We start from the raw sequence: 20720 nt of genomic DNA on the forward strand, positions 1-20720 counted from the left end.
CAGACTCCTCCTCTGGCTCTTTATCTTTATTTTATGTCGGAGAGGACAGTACATACGTGCATACATTTTTATCCATTCTCAACTGTTAAATCGCTAATTGTTGGCAAGGTTAATAACAGATTAGATGTTCTTATTTTGCATCTGTGTACAGAAATCAGTCGTATTATACTGAAGAGAAAATAACTCATCTATGTGTGTTGTAGTTTGCTTCTAGCAGAAAGACAGAGTCTAGCAAATACTGTGACATTTAAAATGTACAGTACCAGATTTATATATATATATATATATATATATATATATATATATATATATATATATATATATATATATATATATATATATATAATCATTTACACTGCGTATGCAAGTCTCTATGTTGTTCATATTGTCAGTGTTATGTTGGTGTTTATGTCCTTGTATCTGTTGGATTTCCTTCGTTCTCTTTATTTAATGACTGTAAAATACTTCCCATATGATCATAATCATTCCAACACACACTAGTGATATTAAGCAGTGTACTTATGTCTGTCTTTTCCTGATTATTGGCAAAGGCCCAAATAATGGACATCATTTATATTACTCAGGCTCATTCTGAAAACATACCTATATTTCTGGAGAGCGTCATATACGTCCAACCCGGGCTCATTGTGGAAACGTAGCCCTGCGGACTTTTCTGCAGACCGAGAAATACTTCCCGGGAGGTACGTATTCGAGCAGTTTTTGTTTTCGCGGATCCGCGAGAGGCCACTGTGCGCGCATTTTCATCTCGAGCTCCTCTAGTTCGCGCCCGCCGTTCGCGCCCGTGCTGTTCTCGCGTGAAAAGCCGCCGGAGGCCGCTGTGGAGCGACCGTCCGTCGGACTGACTGGCTGAACGACTGAACGATCGACCGGGCGGCCACCCTCCTCTTCCTCCCCTTCCTCCTTCCCTAAACCCTAGCGACGGTTTGCAAAAGTCGTCCAGGAAAAAAAAAAGCAAAAGCCCTCGTCTTTGATTTCGACCGCATTTTCGGCCCTCGGCGTTGATTTCGACCGCGTTTTTAGATCCCGCCACGTTCTCACCCTTATTTTTGGATTCTGTTTTTCATCTTAACTGATTTCTGGAACCGCTCTTCCCCGGACCCGATTCCGGTCGTCCCCGCAGCCGGCTCCTTCTCCTCCGGGCCTCCGCTCCACCGATGAAACGCTGCGAGCTAAGCGGACAAACTGGTTGCAGCGGGAAAGCCCTTCACACGGAGGCGAGCCGTCAGCCGGCGAGCGCGAAGAGGAGGAGCGGCGTCACAGCGCCGCGCAGCGTTCGCTCGAAATAAACAAAACGCGGCCTTACATACATCTGGCCACATAAATCACGGTCTCCAGAAACGTCCGCGGGGCTACGTTTCCAGAATGAGCTTGGGTTGCAACATGTCCCAGGAGCTACGTTTTTTTTTCTGTTTTTGTTTTTGCGAATCCACCAGAGGCCGCTGTGTACGCTTTTTTAGATCTTACATTTCTCCCACGAGTGCCATTCTCGTCTGCAGTTCTCACGTAAATGCACCGGAGGCCACTGTTGACTGACTGACTAACCGATTGACTGACCCACCCTCCCCCTTCCCTAAACCCAACCAATAGTGTTTTCAAAATCACAGATTGACCCGCCCAACCACTTCCCTAAACCCAACTGTCAATTTTAAGAAGCAATCCAGAAAAAGAAAAGCCCTCACCTGATTTTTACCTTGTTTCAGATTTTACCTCATTCTCACTTTGTTATTTACTTGTTGACTTCATTTTTGGATTCTGTTTTTGTCTTACCCGCTTTCTGGAACCGTTCTTCACCAGACTCGAACCTTGTCGTCATGGTCATCTCTGCATCTCAAATCCACTGACATACATGGCGAGCTAAAGGGAGAAACTGGTAACAGCGGGAAACAGCGGTCAGCTGGTAGTCGCAGAAAGGAACGGCGTCATCCTGCCATATAGTGTTCGTTTTAAAACTAAATGCAGCCATACGTACCTCTGGCTACATAATTCGCGATCTCCAGAAATGTACGTTTTCAGAATGACTGAGCCTGTGTTGTATTTACAATATGATTATAATATGAAAGAATCCAGTTTAAAAAAAAACATTTAATGTCAGCCTCAGTGTAGACAAATGACTTCATAATCCTTTCACAATATACAATACACAAATGTGCATTACAAACAGACTGCAAATTCTGCAATATACACATTAAACTAACGCAAGACACTATTAAACAGACATTATGGCAGTGTACACATTAATAATTCATGTGGAACTTCATAGTCTGTTTCCCTTAAGACTGACCTGTTCTGCACTGGGATTTTACACTCACTGGCTTTACATGAGAACGAGGAAACCAGGATATTTGAGGCTCACGGTATGCCATTTCAGTATACCGAACACTTATTATTCAGCCATGCCTATGTATATTTTGTATGGCATCTTTAATAATGCCCCAATTATCTCTTAGAGCCAACGCTCATTCTCCAATGTGAGTCTCAGCATTGCCCACAGTATCCAGTCATCCGAGGATGGCTTTGGGGTAATTGGACTACATTTGTACATTTGTCATACACTACGGCCAATGTAGTTCATCAGTTCCCCTATAGCGCATGTGTTTGGACTGTGGGGGAAACCGCAGCACCAGGAGGAAACCCACGCTAACACGGGGAGAACATGCAAACTCCACACAGAAACGCCAACTGACCCAGCCGGGACTCAAACCAGAGACCTTCTTGCTGAAAGACCACAGTGCTAACCACTAAGCCTCTGTGCCCTATTTTTAAATACTTTTTTGATGATTAATATTGTGTTCCTATTCTCTATTCTGTAGTCATGTCAGCTGAAGCTCTCTGTCAGTGGATTGTTCTGTTTTAGTGATGATAACCTTGGCAGGAAAAGGCATTGGCTGTGCTTTATCTGTGTTTGCAGGAGTTGTTTATTGCAGTGAAAGGCATGTGATCATGCAAAAGACAAGAGTCTCAAGGAGACCCTGTTAAAAGAGTCCTTCTGGAAGTTTTGACTATGGCTCTTTCCAAAGCTGCACACTTACATTCAGCCTGCTGTGTCCACGATTCTGCCTGTTGTTTGTAAAGGAAGCGCTATGTGACCCTGGAGTCATAAGTGCACATTTTTCTGCAATTGGGAATAAAAAAGGTGAATAAATCAGCTTTCCAATGGTGTTTGGTTTGTTTGGACAGGACAATATTCCACTAAAATATGAATGTATTGAATATGAATTGAAGAATACTTGAATATCTGTTGTCCCGGTATTTAAAACATTGAGAAAAGCACAGCTAAAGTTGTCTAAATTAAGTTCTTAGCAATGTACATTCATTTTCCTTCAGCTTAGTCGCTTAATTTATCAGGGGTCACCACAGCGGAATGAACTAGCAACTATTCCAGCATTTGCTTTACACAGCAGATGCCCTTCCAGCCACAACCCAACACTAGGGAAACACCCATACACTCTTGCATTCACACACACTCATACACTACGGCCAATCTAGTTGATCAATTCCCCTATAGCGCATGTGTTTGGACAAGAGGTTCTCACTTCTTACTCGTCTTATGGGGAAATATAAAAAAAAAAAATTGCATGAAAAATAATTGTAGTTACAATGCAGCCTTTAAACCTTCGAGAAACACTTGATTTGCTTTAATATTGAAACAGTTGTGAATACATTTGTATTATTAGAGTTAATATATTTATTGCATAATTTATATGGATGTTTCACGAATTCTATTGTGGAAAACAACAATCTGGTAACACTGTTCCTCATCTTAAAATGTATAGATATTGTTCTGAGCTGTGCATGACTAACGTTATATGTGGGAAAAAATCTTTTTTTAATAAATGAACTTGGATGTAATTAGATAAAGTCACTAGTTTACAGTACATGCTTTATCAACAAATCGTCTTTATTTGTTTACTTTTTACTTACCGAGTGGAAAACCGCAGTGAACGCGACCATGTAAAAAATAGATCGCGACATACGATGACCCCAACTTCAATGAATAATTTAGTAATAAAAAGATCAGCTAAAAACTTTAAAACTTAGTACTTGAAATGTAATATTTTTTAAAGTAAAAAATTAATAAATAAAATGAATGAATCAAAGTTTTATTGCGCATAATTACCCTAAACTGGAGTATAATTTCACTCATTAAATATAAAGTAAATGATAACATATTTATCAACACCAACTAATCTCCTATAAAATACATTATGCAGCATTAACCTACCACTTATTGTTGACAGTTGAACTCATCTGTGAACTCACCGCTGATGCAGTTTGACCAATAGCAGAGCGGTGTTAAACCGTTGAATGGAAGTCACGTGGAACGAAGTTTATTCTCACAGTTGTTTCGACCCAGTTTACAGACGCTTTTCATGAACAAAACAAAAATCACATATTTTTAAAACAAGAAAACTACGATAATAGGCGTAAATCAGGTTTTAAAAATTGCTCTGACATCTATTGGTAATTATACGAGACTTGAGTGTCTCCATTTGACGCCTTAGGTTCAGGTACAGATTCCCTGCACATATAAATATGACGCTGAAGGGGTACCCTGTGTGTCAAACCTTACGCTGAGGGTTCCTGACCAAGCGTCAGTATATGACGAGTTGGGAGTGAGAACGTGTTGGCTTGGACTATGAGGGAAATCAGAGCACCCAGAGGAAACCCACGCCAACACGGGGAGAACATGCAAACCCAGCCAAGACTCAAACCAGAGACCTTGCTGTGAGGCCACAGTGCTAACCACTGAGCCACCGTTCCGCCCCAGCAATGCATATTACTAATCAAAAATTAAGTTTTAATATATTTACAGTAGGAAAATTATCAAATGTCTTCATGGAATCTGTAATATTGTGATGATTTTTGGCATAAAATACATAATTTTAATTAATTATTGGCTGTTTATACAAATATATCCATCAACTTTATAATAAGACTATTAAACTGTATTTTATTTAGAGCCTTCACTCTAAGAAATGCTACAAAGACTAAAATATGGACTAACACAATATTGGGTTTAATTTGGTCCTATTAATTTCATTAAGAAACTCAACCCAGCAGTTGGTTTAGTGTGCATTACACCCAGAATCTGGATTAAAATAACCCTGCATTTTTTATAGAGTGAAAAGTAATATACATTAACAAATAAAAAGGACAGAAGTGAAAGATTCATATAAGGATGTTTGCATTAATTACCAGACAAAGCAAAGCAATTATTGTAGAAACTAAGAAATATTTAAAACCGCATAAAAATGACAGAACATTAGACTGTTTAGTGCTCCAGGGTCACATGTGCCATGATTTATCTGTAACCTTCAGAAATGATATCAAATGATGTAAGTCTAACTAAGAGAAACGTGCACAACCACAGGCAAAAGAAACCTTGACTGCTGTAGAATAGCAAGAAAATGAGTTAAAACGCAGTGTGTAAGTGTGTTCTATATCTAAATGAATCCTGTGCCCAAATAGTTGAACATAATTTATATTAAAACCACAATGCTTGAAACCGGTTTAAATGAGCCTGCGTCATAACACTGCAACACAACACTATACCAGTTCTAGTTTTATAATCATTTAACTTTATAAGGAAATATATAAACAATCATTAAGTTAATCAAGGTAATCAGATCTGGTGATATGCTGCTGTTTTTCTTTCTGCTTCGTCTGGGCCACTTCACCATCAGCTTCAGGAAAATATCCCCATAACCTGCAGCCAGCTGGTTCAGAAAGTTGTGACTTGTAAAACTAATTCAAACATGTTTTAATTAATCTTGATAATAGATGTAATTTACTCTAATGCTCCATTAGCATCTCAAAAATGTGAGTGAGTTGAAGTGTTTAGTTTAGACCTAATGTTAACACATCCCTGCATTATAATGCAATAGAGTGTAAAGTAAATATAAGCAAACATCTTCTAACTTCTCCAATAAACCACATTCCAGAGCTTGAACAAACTCCAGGGATTCAACCTTGAGCCAGAATTTATGAAAGTGCTAAAAAACTGCAGTTAACACATTTAAAGCCAGTTGTACTAATGTTTCTGCTTTAATAACATTATTTACAGTTAAAGTCAGAATTATTTGCCCCCTGTTTATTTTTTACACCAATTTCTGTGTAACGGAGAAATAATCATAACAGTGTTAATAACTCATCTCTAATAACTGATTTATTTCCTCTTTGTCATGATGACAGTAAATAATAATAGACTAGATATTCTTCAAGACACTTCTATACAGCTTATATAAATATTTGAAGGCTTCACTAGGGTAATTAGGTTAACTAGGCAGGTTAGGGTAATTAGGCAAATTATTGTATAATGATGGTCTGTTCTGGAGACTATCAGAAAACAAAAATAGCTTAAAGGGGCTAATAATATTGACCTTAAAATGGAGTTTAAAAAATTTAAAACTGCTTTTATTCTAGCCGAAATAAAACAAATCAGACTTTCTCCAGAAGAGCAAATATTATCAGACACACTGTGAACATTTCCTCAATCTGTTCAACATCATTTAGGAAACATTATAAAAGAAAAAAAATCTAAGGGGGCAAATAATTCTGACTTCAACTGTGTGTTAATAATAACTATAAATAATAATAAATAAATATAAATAAATAATAAAAACTATGAATAAAATCTCATTCAACAATCTATGCCTGATCTTACTGTGCCTTTTTTCCTTAAGTGGGTCACTGGGATATTTTATTTTTTAAATATTATATATGTAGATTATACATATAAATATAAAATGTTACTCTTAAAATACAACGCATGAACGCATCAGGCCAAAAGTAGATGTCAAAAACTTTTGTCTCTGACCTGACCTTTAGTGTGTGTGTGTGTGTGTGTGTGTGTGTGTGTGTGTGTGTGTGTGTGTGTGTGTGTGTGTGTGTGTGTGTGTGTGTGTGTGTGTGTGTGTGTGTGTGTGAGAGAGCGCTCTCCAGCCGTGCCACTGAAGCTCCACCTTGTGGCTTTTAGCAAAAACCATCTTGACTTTTGACTTCTATAATCTTCCCCCAAACTCAGATCAGCTCCTCTCCAGCATTTCAGCGGTGAGAACATCCCTTTTTTTTTGCTTAATAGCATTGAATTACTCCAGAAAAAACAAACACTGAGACATACATCATCATACAAATCATGTTTGGGGAAAAAAAACATTGGAAAAATTGGAGACAAAGTAAAGTAAGACTGAATTTAGTTTGAGTGAAAAATATTTTATAAATATACAGTTTAGGTCAGAATTATTAGCCCCCCTGAATTATTAGCCCATAATGAACTTGAACTTGAACCCTAAGGTCAGATGGCTGAAAGCAGAGAGCATTTCAAGTGTGTGTTTTCCAACATCAGAGCGCCACCTTCAGGCTGAATTACACAAAGGCTCTAGAGCTCTGCTGAATCTGCCTCATTCTCTAAGAGTATAGCTGAAAACCAAAAGAAGATTGATCAATTCAAACGTAAGATAAAGGTAAATAAAAGCTCTTATATTGAAATCAAAGCATTAATTTAAACCTTCACAATTAAATTTATTCATTTTCTTGTCGGCTTAGTCCCTTTATTAATCCGGGGTCGCCACAGCGGAATGCACCGCCAACTTATCCAGCAAGTTTTTACGCAGTGGATGCCCTTCCAGCCACAACCCTGGGAAACATCCACACACACACTCATACACTACGGACAATTTACCCTGCCCAATTCACCTGTAGCGCATGTGTTTGGACTGTGGGGGAAACCAGAGCACCAGGAGGAAACCCACGCGAACGCAGGGAGAACATGCAAACTCCACACAGAAACACCAACTGAGCCGAGGCTCGAGCCAGCGGCCCAGCGACCTTCTTGCTGTGAGGCGACAGCACTACCTACTGCCTCACCCCACAATTAAATTACAATCCAGAAACACAATGGTATCAGCAGTGGTGGCTTTAGTTTAAATGGCACCCTGGATGAACCACCCTATACTGATGCCCTTCCAGCCACAAACCAGTACTGGCCAATATACCGCCCAGTATTATATTATTAATAAATATTATTCTAAATCAATAAATGTAACTGGAATACAATGTAAAGAAAGACACACCTGGAGTGATATGCAAAGATCACTTAAGAAATCTTTTGCATGAAAAATACATGCTTTATGGAATTATCAGCTGTCTCTGACCCGACTCAAGGCCGAGAAAGTCTTACCTCCCTGACGAATTATCCCTCCTTTCTGCTTCATAGCCATGCTTAGTCAAAATAAGATCATCAAACTTTAATTTTGTCGACATGCAAAACTCGCTGTGTGCCGAACCCTCTGCATTAAAGTTACACCAGTTACTCCGGTTTCACAGCACATAGACGTGCATATTTTATCAGCGTGACTGTAAACAACTGGCATACACACTGGGAGCAGAGCATCCCGTGAAGCGTGTGGAAACCGTTTTCTGTGTACACCAGCGTTGTTTTGGTTGGGGGCAGCACGGTGGCGTAATGGGTAGCACTTTCACCTCACTGCAAGAAGGTTTCTAGTTCTGGTTTCACACTCTCTAGAAATTGACATACACGCGCTTATAACCTCCTGGTTAGACTATTGTAACTCTCTCTACTTTGGGCAGCCAAAGTCTCAGATTGCTCACCTACAGTTAGTGCAAAACGCAGCAGCTAGATTTTTAATAAATACCTGAAATATCCACATGTCACTCCTATTCTGAGGTCTCTACATTGGCTACCGGTGACACAAAGAATCCAATTTAAAATCCTTCTGTTTGTGTTTAAAGCCCTACATGGTCTGGACCCTCATTATTTATCCTAACTGATTGTTATTTACACTCCATCTATACACTTGCCTTCTGCTGATCAGTTTTTATTAAAAGTTCCAAAGGCCCACCTCATAAGTCGGGGCGAACGTGCTTTTGCCATAGCAGGTCCTCGCCTCTGGAACGCCCTGCCATTAGAACTAAAAAACAGCTTCGTCGCTGCCTATTTTTAAGTCTAAATTAAAGACTCATTTATTGTCAAGGTGTTTTTGAAGCATAAGTCCTTTCCCTTGGGGGGGAGAAGGGGGGGGGGTTGTTGGGAGTGGGATCAAAACGGTCAACTGTGGTAGCATCTTTTAATTAGGCAAAAAAAAAAAAAAAAAAAWTATATATATATATATATATATATATATATATATATATATATATATATATATATATATATATGCTCTTTTATTGATATACTCTCTATGTTCTTTCCTATTATGTGCCTATTGCTTTGCTGTTACTGGTTTTATGTTCATATCATGTGTTTATTTTCTCTCTGTAAAGCTCTTTGTGCAGCCTTGTGGCAGTTGGAAACGTGCTATATAAATATAAATTAAACTTGAACTGGTTCGGGCCTCAACTGGGTCAGTTGGTGTTTCTGTGTGGAGTTTGCATGTTCTCCCCTTGTTGGCGCTGGTTTCCTCCGGGTGCTCCGGTTTCCCCCACAGTCTAAACGCATGTGCTATAGGGGAACTGGGTAGGCTAAATTGTCTTTGGTGTATGTGTGAATGGGAATGTATGGATGTTTCCCAGTGATGGGTTGCAGCTTGAAGGGCATCTGCTGCTTAAAGCATATGCTGTATAAGGTGGTGGTTCATTCCGCTGTGGCGATCCCAGAATAATGAAGGGAATAAGCTGAACAGAAAATGAATGTTGAATGTTGAATGTTCAATACTCAACTATTCTGACTTCACACTCATACAATCAGTTTATTTGTGGTTGCGACTTCATAGATTTCCTCATTTAGTGATTCTGTTGTGGAAAAAACACATCGCTCAAGACATTTTTCTGCGTAGGAAGACATAAAGAAGTGAAATGACATACACATACAAACACAATGGATTTAATCTAATGTTTATTAAAGTAATTTGGATTGAAAATCTGAAAATTTGTCTTTAAAATAACAGATCATCACATTGACCCACTTGTGTAATGCAGTGACTGACACAACTGCAGTCTAACACAGTGATTTTTCATGATTCATGACTCGAGACTGTACAAAGAAGACATTTTCTAGTTTCTATCTTCACATATTCTCAAATGCAGAGTGTTTTCAGCATTCATAAAAATAATAACCTTTATTAAATAAGGCTAGTGAATTAATAACCAGCTCTCATTTACAAAGACAACCAATGAGCAACAAGCAGCGTATGTACAGGCATACACCAAATATTAAGGACACAGGACAATAACTATTAACACAAATACTATTAAGACATATAGAATAACAGAAAACTAAAAACAACTACAGTGATCTTGTAGTGTCCTGTTTTAGTTTTCTGTTATTTTATATGTTTTATGGTACAGTAAACATTATAGATGATACAGCAGCAGTAGAAAGAGTTGAATCTATTTCCCCCCTGAGAATACTCAAAAGCCTCTATGACAGATGTTTGATCTTCATGCTGATGTATTTCAAACTCATATCATGAGTGTTTTTCCAGCTGTACCAAGTGACACCAATGGCAAAATGAGTGGAATCATCTTCCCATAAATACACACCATTGGGGTTTGTATTATGACAGTATCCATACCAAAATGCCCCAAGATACTCTTTGGCGCAGTTCTTTTCGTAGGTGTCTTGGTCTTTGTCAAAAGTGGAGAACTTCATTTCATTATGGGGAGTCATAGAGTCGCCTGCAGAGAGGAGGAACACCAGTGAGGACAATAACCTCAACAGAAATGAGTTATCATGAGTGTGAATGAAAGTGTTGTACCTGCTCCTCCATCAGTGAATCCAGACACCTGCAGTTTATATCCTTCACATTCACAACCCACAGAGAAGGACGAGTACTGAGCGAAACCTCTCCTTCCTTCAAAGTCCTCCAGATCCACTCTCAGCATGAACTTCTTGTGGCGTGTCAGCTGGTAGAGGTTCTCCAGTCCTGTTCCCACACACACACACACACACAAACACACACGCACACACACACACACACACACACAGAATATGTTGAACCAATCACTGGACATGAACACACACAGACGGATGTCAGATCTCACCCAGCCAGTATTCTCCCTCCACATTCCCGAATCCTCTCTTGTAGTCTCTCCACGGCCGATAGAAATTCACACTGCCGTCCATCCTCCTCTGAATCACCTGTGATGGGTTTATATTGAATATATATGACTCATTGTGTGTGTTCTGATGAGTGTTTGATTAATAGTCACACTCATACCGTCCATCCTCCGTTATCTTCATCTTTCCCTTCTGAGACCATCTGACAGTAAACCCAGACTGGAGAGTCTCCGGCTGGATAGATGGTATAAGCCCCACTGAGAGTTTCTCCTGAGTTGTAGATGTCAGAACAGTCGAATTGCATGAATCTACAGTCACTGGCCAAAGCAGCAGAGAGAAGCGCTGCCAAAATCCAGATCAGCTACATGAGACAGAGAGCAGAAATGAACATGAGTCCAGAATAATGATGGCGATATGAAAGAGTGTATGAAGGATGCGGGATCACTTACTGCCATCTACTCAGTCGCTCCACAGCAGGTCACAGCAGAGCTCTGTTCTCCTAGAAGAGAGTGATGAACAGGTTAATCTGAGGTCTGGTGTAAATGTGTGAAGCTCAGTGAGGAATAAAGCAGTACCTCAGCGCTGGTGTTTTTCAGCCGGGCTCAAACTCTCTTTATATCTGTCAGACTCTCAGACTCCTCCTCTGGCTCTTATCATCTATTAATGTCCACTAGATTTAAGGGTCAGGGTTATTCACATGGAAATCAGAAACTTCCATATATAAACAACATTTACATTTTGAGTTAATGATAGCAGATTAGCGGTTATTTTGCTTCTTTAAACAAAAATGATCCATTTTGTAGTGAAGAAAACAAAAAGGTAAAGTAATTCTGATTAAAACCATTGTTATAGATCTTTTATAACAGACATAATTAATAAATGTAGTAAATATCACAATATCTACAAGGATTTGCGTTATAGGTGAAATGAGTGAACTAACTTGGCTGTAATGTGTGTGTGTGTGTGTGTGTGTGTATGGGTGTTTTTCAGTACTGGGTTGCAGCTGCAAGGGCATCCGCTGTGTAAAACATATGCAGGATAAGTTGGCGGTTCATTCCACTGTAGCAACCCCTGATGAATGCGGGGCTAAGTTGAAGGTAAATGAATGAAGGAAAAAGCACCAACTTTAATCAAATAAATAACTAATAATTGATGATGATAATGATCTTTAGTAATTAGCTCATATATCAGCGTGTTATATCAAAGATCAGCAATTGTCCATTTCAGCTGTTCTTTTAAATTTTAACAAGTCTCGTGTTGTTTGAGGAAAACAGATATCAGACAGGAGATATATTACTCATAATCATTAACATATTGACTGATAGATTATCCCAAAGGCTAATAAGGAAACATTTTCAATTGTTTTTGAAAACACGTCCTGCTGTAAAACTGTTTCACAATGAAAGCACAATGGAGGATAGTTCAGTCTAAAAATGATCAATGGGACGGTGCAGATATATAGCCAGTGGTGGAAAGAGTACTGAAAAACCATACTCTAAAGAACCAATATTTGCCCAAAAATGTAGTGCAAGTACAGTAAGCGTACCTGATGTGAATACAGTGCTCCCTTGTTTATCGCTGGAGTTTCGCTCTAAAAATAACCCGCATTAGGTGAAATCTGCAGAGTCCGATTTATTTTTAACTATTATAAATGTATTAAGACTGTAAAACCCCTCACTACACACTTTATATTCACTTCTCAGACAGGCAATAACACTTTCACACTTTTCTCTCTTGTTTAAACACTCTCAAAGTTTAAACCTTCATAGAAAAGTAAGTCTAGTATTATAAAATGGAACCAAAGATCCAAACCTGTTGTCAGGAGCAAAGATTCATCGCCGTCAGTAAAAGGATCATAAAGCTTTTCAGCTTTAGTGTTGGCGTACAGCATAATGGTCTTTATCCTGCAGTCACTGATCCACAAAGTAACACACACCAAAGGAAACCTGTTTACAATGCTAAAATGCATGGCGCCGCGTGGCACAGCACATCAGGGACCTCATGTTCAAGTGTGTTGTGTTTTTTTTGTGTGTTTTTTGTTTTTCCCTTAACGCATGAATGTGTAATTGTATTTTTTTATTCAGAGAGAAAGAAAACGTGAGCGAAATGGTATTCTGCCACCACATTGGAGCAGTTGATGTCTAATAATTCTGTGTATCTGATGCTGTGGCTCTCTGACTAACATATTTCAATAAAAACAGAGTTAAACCAAAAACATGCAGCTTAAGGTAATCGACTAATCCACATCAGCAGCATAGACATGCTGCTAGTCAGTAGTTATCTCTTAAGAGCGATCACTATCTGTTCATTATCTACTATAGCAGGGGAGTTCTCCACATCTACCCAAACTCAAACTCCCCTCTCACCCTGCAAACGGGAGGGAGCCCCAGGCTCGAGGATCTTCAGAGCTCAGGGCTCTCTCCCGGGACAGCATGCCAAACACACTTTATAATCAGTCATCAGCTGAGGGTGAACTCTTGAAGAGCAGATTATTTTGCTAGTTTTAAGGTCTTAATTTTGACTCATTATTTCTGAAAAACAATATATTTAGCTTGTCTAGAAAATGCTTCTTAATTTAGGAATGATAAGATATTTGGACTTGAAGCAGGATTATTTTTGCAGTGCAGTATTGGGTTGCATTATATTAACCACCCACAACCACTTCCTATGCCAAAGACTATAAATAAATAAAAAATCATAATGTTATTTGAAACAAGTCACATGTTGTTTTGAGAATATGTAAATGCTGGTAATAAATTACTGCTGACTCCAGATTTGTCTCACATCAAAAAGCACAATGGTTTCATCATAGAACAAACACATCAAAGCCCTTATCTAGTACATCACTAATCATTAGACACATCCTTCTTTATAGGAATCATATTTATCTGACTGCTGCCAAATGACCAGCAAGTGTTTGTGTCTAAGCCACAGGTTGTTCATGCAGAGACGCCAATCTTTGTTTGCTACACCTTTAAAGTCAGCATGAGCACTAAATTTACAATGTACACTAGCAAATTAAAAATTGTTAGTCTAACGGTGAACAAGTAATCAGTGCAAGTTAATCCACTCAGGTGGACAGGTGCAATTAAAATGAATCCTCTCACTGCAAAAGTGCTTTTTCACTCTTTTTTTGTCTTGTTTCTAGTCCAAATGTCTAAAAATACTCAAATCAAGAAGCATTTTACAGACAAATGAAACATACTGCCTTGTCTTGAGAAATAATATTCCAAAATGAAGTGAGTTTTTATTGAAACAAGCTAAATTATCTGCCAGTGGGGAAAGCAGAATGTCAAAAGGAAAAACTACCCAGTTGGCAGATTATTTTGCTTGTTTTAAGGAAAAGCTCACTTCATTTTGACTCATCTTAAATCAAGACACCATTTTATAACTTGTGTAGAAAATGCGTTTAGAGTTTAGATATTTGCACTTGAACAACACAAAAACTCGAGAGTAAGAAAAGCTGTTTTTGCAGCGCTGGAAGGGCGGTCCTTCTCTGATGACATCAGCTTGAAGGATTTGGTGAAATATGCTTAGCCACGCCTCTCCAACTGTTTAATGCTGCAAGTGAAAGATTAATAAAGCCCCGCCCCCTACCCAGAGTTACATCCCAGTTGGAAATGCATCATTATACTGAGATAAAAGTCGGCAGGAGCTTCCGTTTCACATGGACTTTAAGCAAATCTCCATTAGTCAGCTTTCGTTACTGTGAAAAGCAGCAGTGTTTTGATTTCCTTCACACTTTTTCAAATGCAAAACAACCTGCAGTGTGAAAGGGATTAATCTGAATTTACCCATGGTAAGATTTTATGTCAGTGATGATGAAATCAGTGCATAAAACAATGACTTCAATATTTAGCAAAGAAATAAATAAATTATAATAATAATAACTTATTCCAACTAAAAGTATTATGTGGCAAGTTTAGCAAAAGTGGCACTAAATTTTGTGGCATTTCTTTAATTGTTTTGCTGTACAAGATGCATAATTGTACACATCTTCATTCTTTATACATTTTTTGACTTCTAGAACCATTGATCTCTGTAATTTATGCAAAAGAAACACAGAGAGTAGAAGAGCAGATGGTGCGAATATGAACTGAATGTATTCTGACTGAACAAAATATGCGGCAATTTAAAACAATTTCAAACTCCATAAAATCGAGACATTTGCTGGATTATGCATTAAATTTAGTGATCGCAGAAATTGCTAAATCCCGAAGGGCCTGATATTATATAAACTACAGTGTTTAGCGTATGTGTGTGAAAAACTTCATTAATTAATGAATTAGTGTATGCTTAGACATGAGTCACACCTGAAAGAGCTGAGCATTTTGTTTCCACATAATTTTTCCAATTGCATTTTCACTATAAGAGATCATCGACTAACTCTACATTGAGCCTCTCCTTGTGTATTTCTGACTCATATCATTTTAATCAGTATTTATTTGGAACAAAATCCTGAGCTCACCCTGTGTGACATTTACAAAACTAGTCAATCGTACCACTATCTGCATAGGGAATAGAGCTTACGTGTGGGACAGTCAGAGGAATAAAAACAAACCACATGACCCTGTCACATGACATTAAAGGAGGGAGAAAAACACAAACATTAAACCTTAAAAAAACCAAAAAATCATTTACATCCCCATCAGAAACAATTATCATCCAAACAGAGCTGATGTCTACTAATGAACTGAGGAATTCATTTAGTCAAGTTACAAATACACAGTTAGTAAAGTTGCTTCAGTCTTTAGAGTATTGTACACTGGTTCTCTATAGAGACACACACACACACACCAGTCTGCTCGAGTGTTTCTCAGATAGTGAGCGAGTCTTCAGCTTATCTGCGCTCCTACAGCAGGAAAACATCTGACAGTTTGATATATGACGGTCTTGAGGGAGGTATGATCTCATTTTCTCTCTGTTTAACTCGAGGAGGTAACCATTCAGTATTACTTTATTGCTGATTCAAGCTTCATTTTGGCTATTCAACTGAGCTGCTCTGATCACAAAACACAAGACTCGTTTAAATGAGTAGTCTAATAGAGCTTCTCTCTTTTCCTTCTGCTGAAAATGCTCATGAATTTGCTCCACTGTTAATCTGTGACTCTATTAAGGAACTTTGACGCCTATAATACAGATTTAACCATGATACTGGGTTTGCATGTCAGGTTACGTGAGCAAACGATCTCTCCAAACAAAGATTTAGTATGAAAAATAGAATTTACATATAAACAGTAAAATAATTATAATATTGTAAAGAAAGCTGTCAAACCGGTCATGGCCATTTACTGATTGTTCTGTGTATGTAATAATCAGACAAGCTGAATCAGTCTCCTGAAACCTGAAGCCTAATATTGTTGTACAGTGGACTTTAGTATACACTAGGACTTTGGTCCTCACTATAAAGTCACTAAGCTTTAAAATAATGATGCTCAACTGCTCTGAGAAGAAAAGAGTTCTATTTGTACTAAAATACATGTCATAAGCAGAAAGTTAAACAAAAAAAAATTGTTAAAATACAATGTCTACTTTACTGCAGAGACATAACGCATGATTACTTTGTACATTTTAGAATAAAAAAGTAAACAGTCTTATAATTTTACTTAAAGGCAAGCTGTCAGAATAGTACAGTATTATTGTGCTTCAGTATACAGGGGTTGGAGAATGAAACTGAAGGCCTGGTGTTAGAGCGCAGTAGCTGATCAGTCTGCTGTAGCTCCTCCTCAATGCAGTATCACCTGCTGTAGCTCCTCCTCCTCCTCAATACAGCATCAGCTGCCGTAGTGATTGACAGTCAGGAGTCCAGCATGGTGTCCAGAGAGATTCTGAGCTGCTCTTCTTCAGAATAGTGTTCAGGACAGGTCACTACTGATGCTCCTGGAGGAAACCCTTTCCTGACTCGCTCTTCAAAACAGCCCCTAGTGCTTCATAATGTTTAGATCTGGGTACTGTGCAGGCCATGGGAGATGTTTAACTTCACTGTCATGTTCATCAAACCACTGTCTCCAGTCCTGCTGTGTGTATTCCTGCATTATCATCCTGATACACATCACCACTTTCAGGAGACAGTGTTTGACCCATTGGCTCACATGGTTCTCCAGAATGGTTGGGTAGTCCTTGTCAGTGACCCATCTAGCAGTGTTTTAGATTCATTGTCAAACCCCTGTATGTGGCAACAAATTAGGATTAGCATAAAAAATGTAATCCAAAAGTCCTCAGATTACATTATAAAATATATGTGCAATCCACTGACTAAACCTTCTGTCATGTAACTTGTAATCAGTAAGTAATTACAAATTATGAATAATCTACACAGCACTGACATCACACTTACTCGGATTGAAGTGATATATGCTCACTTCACAGATGCTGTCACTGTATACTTGAAATGTTTACATACATGGAAAAAGCAAATGCTTGATCTGGTATTTTACATCTGCTGATCTCTCCTGCTAAGGTCCTGGAGCATGCTGGCAACACTAAATGAAGTTCCCCATCTGAGGAACACTGGGTTCGGCCGGCCGTGGCCCAGACATGGACTCAAACTCCTGCACTGGTTTGCCAAAGAATGCCTTATTTTTGACAATAACAACAACATGCGCACTGACTATTATCCAGCTGATGGAGATTTTGGTTTTCACCTGTTTGAGAACAGATGTGATGAATATGGAGATAAACTTCTCCCAGATGTCAATTTTCCTTATTATGTGGTTGGCAATCTCAATTCAGCAGGAGCTGAAAACCTTCCAGAATACGTCACAGAATACAAATGTACTGATGAGGACTACAGCAACACAGACCGCATCATCGTCAGTCTCCACGATGACTGTGAGTTTGACAAAGTCTATATAACTCAACACAAGGACCGATCAAACTACGACCCATATAATACTCACCGGATCTCCAAAGGCCTTCTCATGATCATCAGGAGGATAAGATTAGAGGACTTTCTGGAAGGAATGTGTTATTATCCATACATGCAGCCTGTATCACCAATGCCTATAATCAACTACAGACCTATAGCTACAAATACAGCAGGTCCAGGATTCATTGTGGTAAATTATCCACACGTTCAGCCAATATCGCTAATCCCAAACATCCCAGAAAATCCAGGCTTCGTTAAGGTCAATTATCCATACTCACAGCCCATATCACTAAAGTCTGTCAGGAAGTGCAGACCTAAATCTACGAATACTGTGAGTCCAGACTTGACTGCTGTCACTGTACCATCCAGCCATCCTCCACACCATGACGCTCCTGCAGCACAGAGCAGTGGAACCAATGCTGAAACCATCATCACCATAGAAGAGGAAACATCTACAAACAATCCCTCAGAGAACTCACCCAAGAAGAAGAGATTCTGGGAGAGACTCTGCACCATACTTTAACCTGAGTTGCGCACACACTGTGCATTTTTTGACAACATTTCAGCCAAATTCTGGTTTGTGTAACTGTTTTTAGACATGGTTGAATAGGTAATGTTTTGTTTGTTGTCATGTAGTTGTTTAGTGTACAGTGGGAACAATCAGTAATCGATCAATTTCTTACATGTCAGAAATGTTTATCCATCTTTGTAAAGGTATTGCACGATTGAATCAGAGTTTGCAAGAGCTATTCTAGAATTCTCAAGAACAACTCGAAGGGCTATAGTTAAATTTGCACGTTTCATAACCGTTAGTAAAGTATGTACTATATAGCGGTGGTTCCCAAAGTAGGGGTTTCTGGACAATGAGAGGGGGGTCACTTGGTGATTCCCGAAAATCCAATCAACATGCAAAAACAAAGCCATTGGTTTCTGATTAAAAAATAATCTATCGGTTTGCGACCCCTCAGGTGTTTACAGCAATAGCATCAGTTGCAGCAGATTGATGCTATGGTACCAGGTTGAACAACCACCTTCACAGCACTCATATACACTCACTGGCCACTTTATTAGGTACACCTTACTAGTACCACGGTTGGACCCCTTTTTGTCTTCATGGCAGAGATTCAGCGAGCTACTGGAAATATTCCTCAGAGGAAGCTAACGAGAATTGTTAATATTATTTATTGAATTACCCATTAATTGTATTTTATTAACCCCTACCCCAAACACAACCATTGCAGTAACGTAAAAACAATAACTATACCAAGTTTTATTCCAATTATTTATTAAATTACATATTAAATTGCATTTTATTAACGTCTACCCAACCCTAACTTTCTTACGGTAATGTAAAAGTATTAATTATTGTATAGTGTCACAAAAATGGTGCTATTTAATAAATCTTTATCCACGCTTCAGAGAGTAATAACAGTTGTAGTCCAGCAGATAGCAGCACAGCGTTATAAACCCGATGATCTAAGGTTTTATTTATTTACCGTGTTTTGTTTTTACTTTTTTTGTTTAATTTTTATTTTTGAGTTGCCAATTTGGATTCAAATGCATTTTATATGAAATATCAACCGACTAAAAAGTAAAAACTAAAACGGACTTTAATAAAAAAACACGAACCTGTGAACTCAGGTGTGCTCATAAAGTGTGCTGAGGAAAAATTCAGAAATTCAGTAGCGCCCTCTAGCGGAACACACCGACACTGCGCTCACCTGAGGACTGATTTACCGGAGAAAACGAGAAAACCGAGGATGCCGAGTTTCAAATAAACCTCATCACCACCTAGACTCGAATTTCCCCATATTTATGAGGAGATTCTGGTGTTCGCGGAGGGTTGAGACGTGTTTCAGTCAGGAGTTTGATGCTCGGAGTCTCTGACAGGATTCAGTGTTTGTGTTTCTGATCGCCAGAGATCATGGATTGGGGTTCAGCTCTTTGGGTGAGTTTATTACCGCCTGACAGCTTTATGAGTGTGTGTTTTTAGCTTTACACGCGTTCATTCATCAACCTGCTTTAACCTCCACACTTAAAGACATTACTCTGACACACTGTTGCTGAAGGACAGTCGAGATTTAACGTTTACATAAACTTTATACATCTAGCGCGAGCACATCTGATTATTATGAATGGAAATTATATGTTTCATTAGAGGCTTACAGAAACGCTTATTTTGGATGTGTGAGTGTAAATATAGAGGTACATTTGTTAAAACACAGGAATTAAAACATAAATATTATCATAATTATTCAAAAATAGAAATGCAGCATGCCGAATTATTAATCGATTATCCGAAATTAAATGTGTCGTTATTAATTTTTATTAATTTTTGTATTGTTTTTTTTTCAATAATTCAGGTAAATTCAGCTCCTGTGCATATGATAATAAAGCCAAACAATCCTTAAATTAATTATTTATTTGTGTGCTTTAAATGAAATATACAGCACATAGCACAGTGTGTGCACAGCATTAACAGGCCTACTGCTGTTTATTAGACACATTTGTAGGATCTTCACCATTAATTTAAACCCTGCTTAATGAAAATCAATACTTTATAATGTCACTACACTGATTTAGTATGTTTACCTGTATTTATACTTGTATTCATCTTTAAAGTCACGTGACGGCAAGTTTCCTCATAGTTGCAGTGCTGGTGTGGGAAATACAGGTTTAACTGGTTCAAGGAAACAAAACGCTGGTGTGTGACAGTCTCTAGACAGCAGTGCACATCTACTGTTTCTGATCTGCAGGACACTATAATTATTCATCTGGCGCCAGGAAGTAGATCTGTTCACTATACAACAGTCT

General features: G+C 38.5%; 2 protein-coding genes across 11 annotated transcripts in view; one reads left to right on the forward strand and one right to left on the reverse strand.

The window, feature by feature from the left end:
• trip10b (thyroid hormone receptor interactor 10b) overlaps nucleotides 1–20720 on the forward strand; it is a 55609-nt gene that overhangs the window by 20409 nt on the left and 14480 nt on the right. For 2 of the 10 annotated variants that reach the window (XM_073950443.1, XM_073950397.1), the window contains 2 exons: nucleotides 12029–12135; nucleotides 17499–18858. The exons of 1 other annotated variant lie outside the window; for it this stretch is intronic. In XM_073950443.1, the coding sequence (XP_073806544.1) occupies nucleotides 17509–18429 (921 nt within the window). In that variant the 5' untranslated portion in view covers nucleotides 12029–12135; nucleotides 17499–17508 and the 3' untranslated portion in view covers nucleotides 18430–18858. 10 annotated transcript variants of the gene reach the window in all.
• Nucleotides 9858–11625, reverse strand: mfap4.4 (microfibril associated protein 4, tandem duplicate 4). Its single transcript, NM_001109857.2, has 5 exons — nucleotides 11488–11625; nucleotides 11199–11399; nucleotides 11023–11119; nucleotides 10737–10904; nucleotides 9858–10656 (listed from the first exon to the last, which is right to left on the reverse strand). The coding sequence occupies exons 1-5, from the start codon at nucleotides 11491–11493 to the stop codon at nucleotides 10400–10402; spliced, it is 729 nt and encodes a 242-aa protein (NP_001103327.2). The 5' UTR covers nucleotides 11494–11625; the 3' UTR covers nucleotides 9858–10399.

The sequence above is a fragment of the Danio rerio genome, chromosome 1 (assembly GCF_049306965.1).
Source record: "Danio rerio strain Tuebingen ecotype United States chromosome 1, GRCz12tu, whole genome shotgun sequence".
Taxonomy (NCBI): Eukaryota; Metazoa; Chordata; class Actinopteri; order Cypriniformes; family Danionidae; genus Danio; species Danio rerio.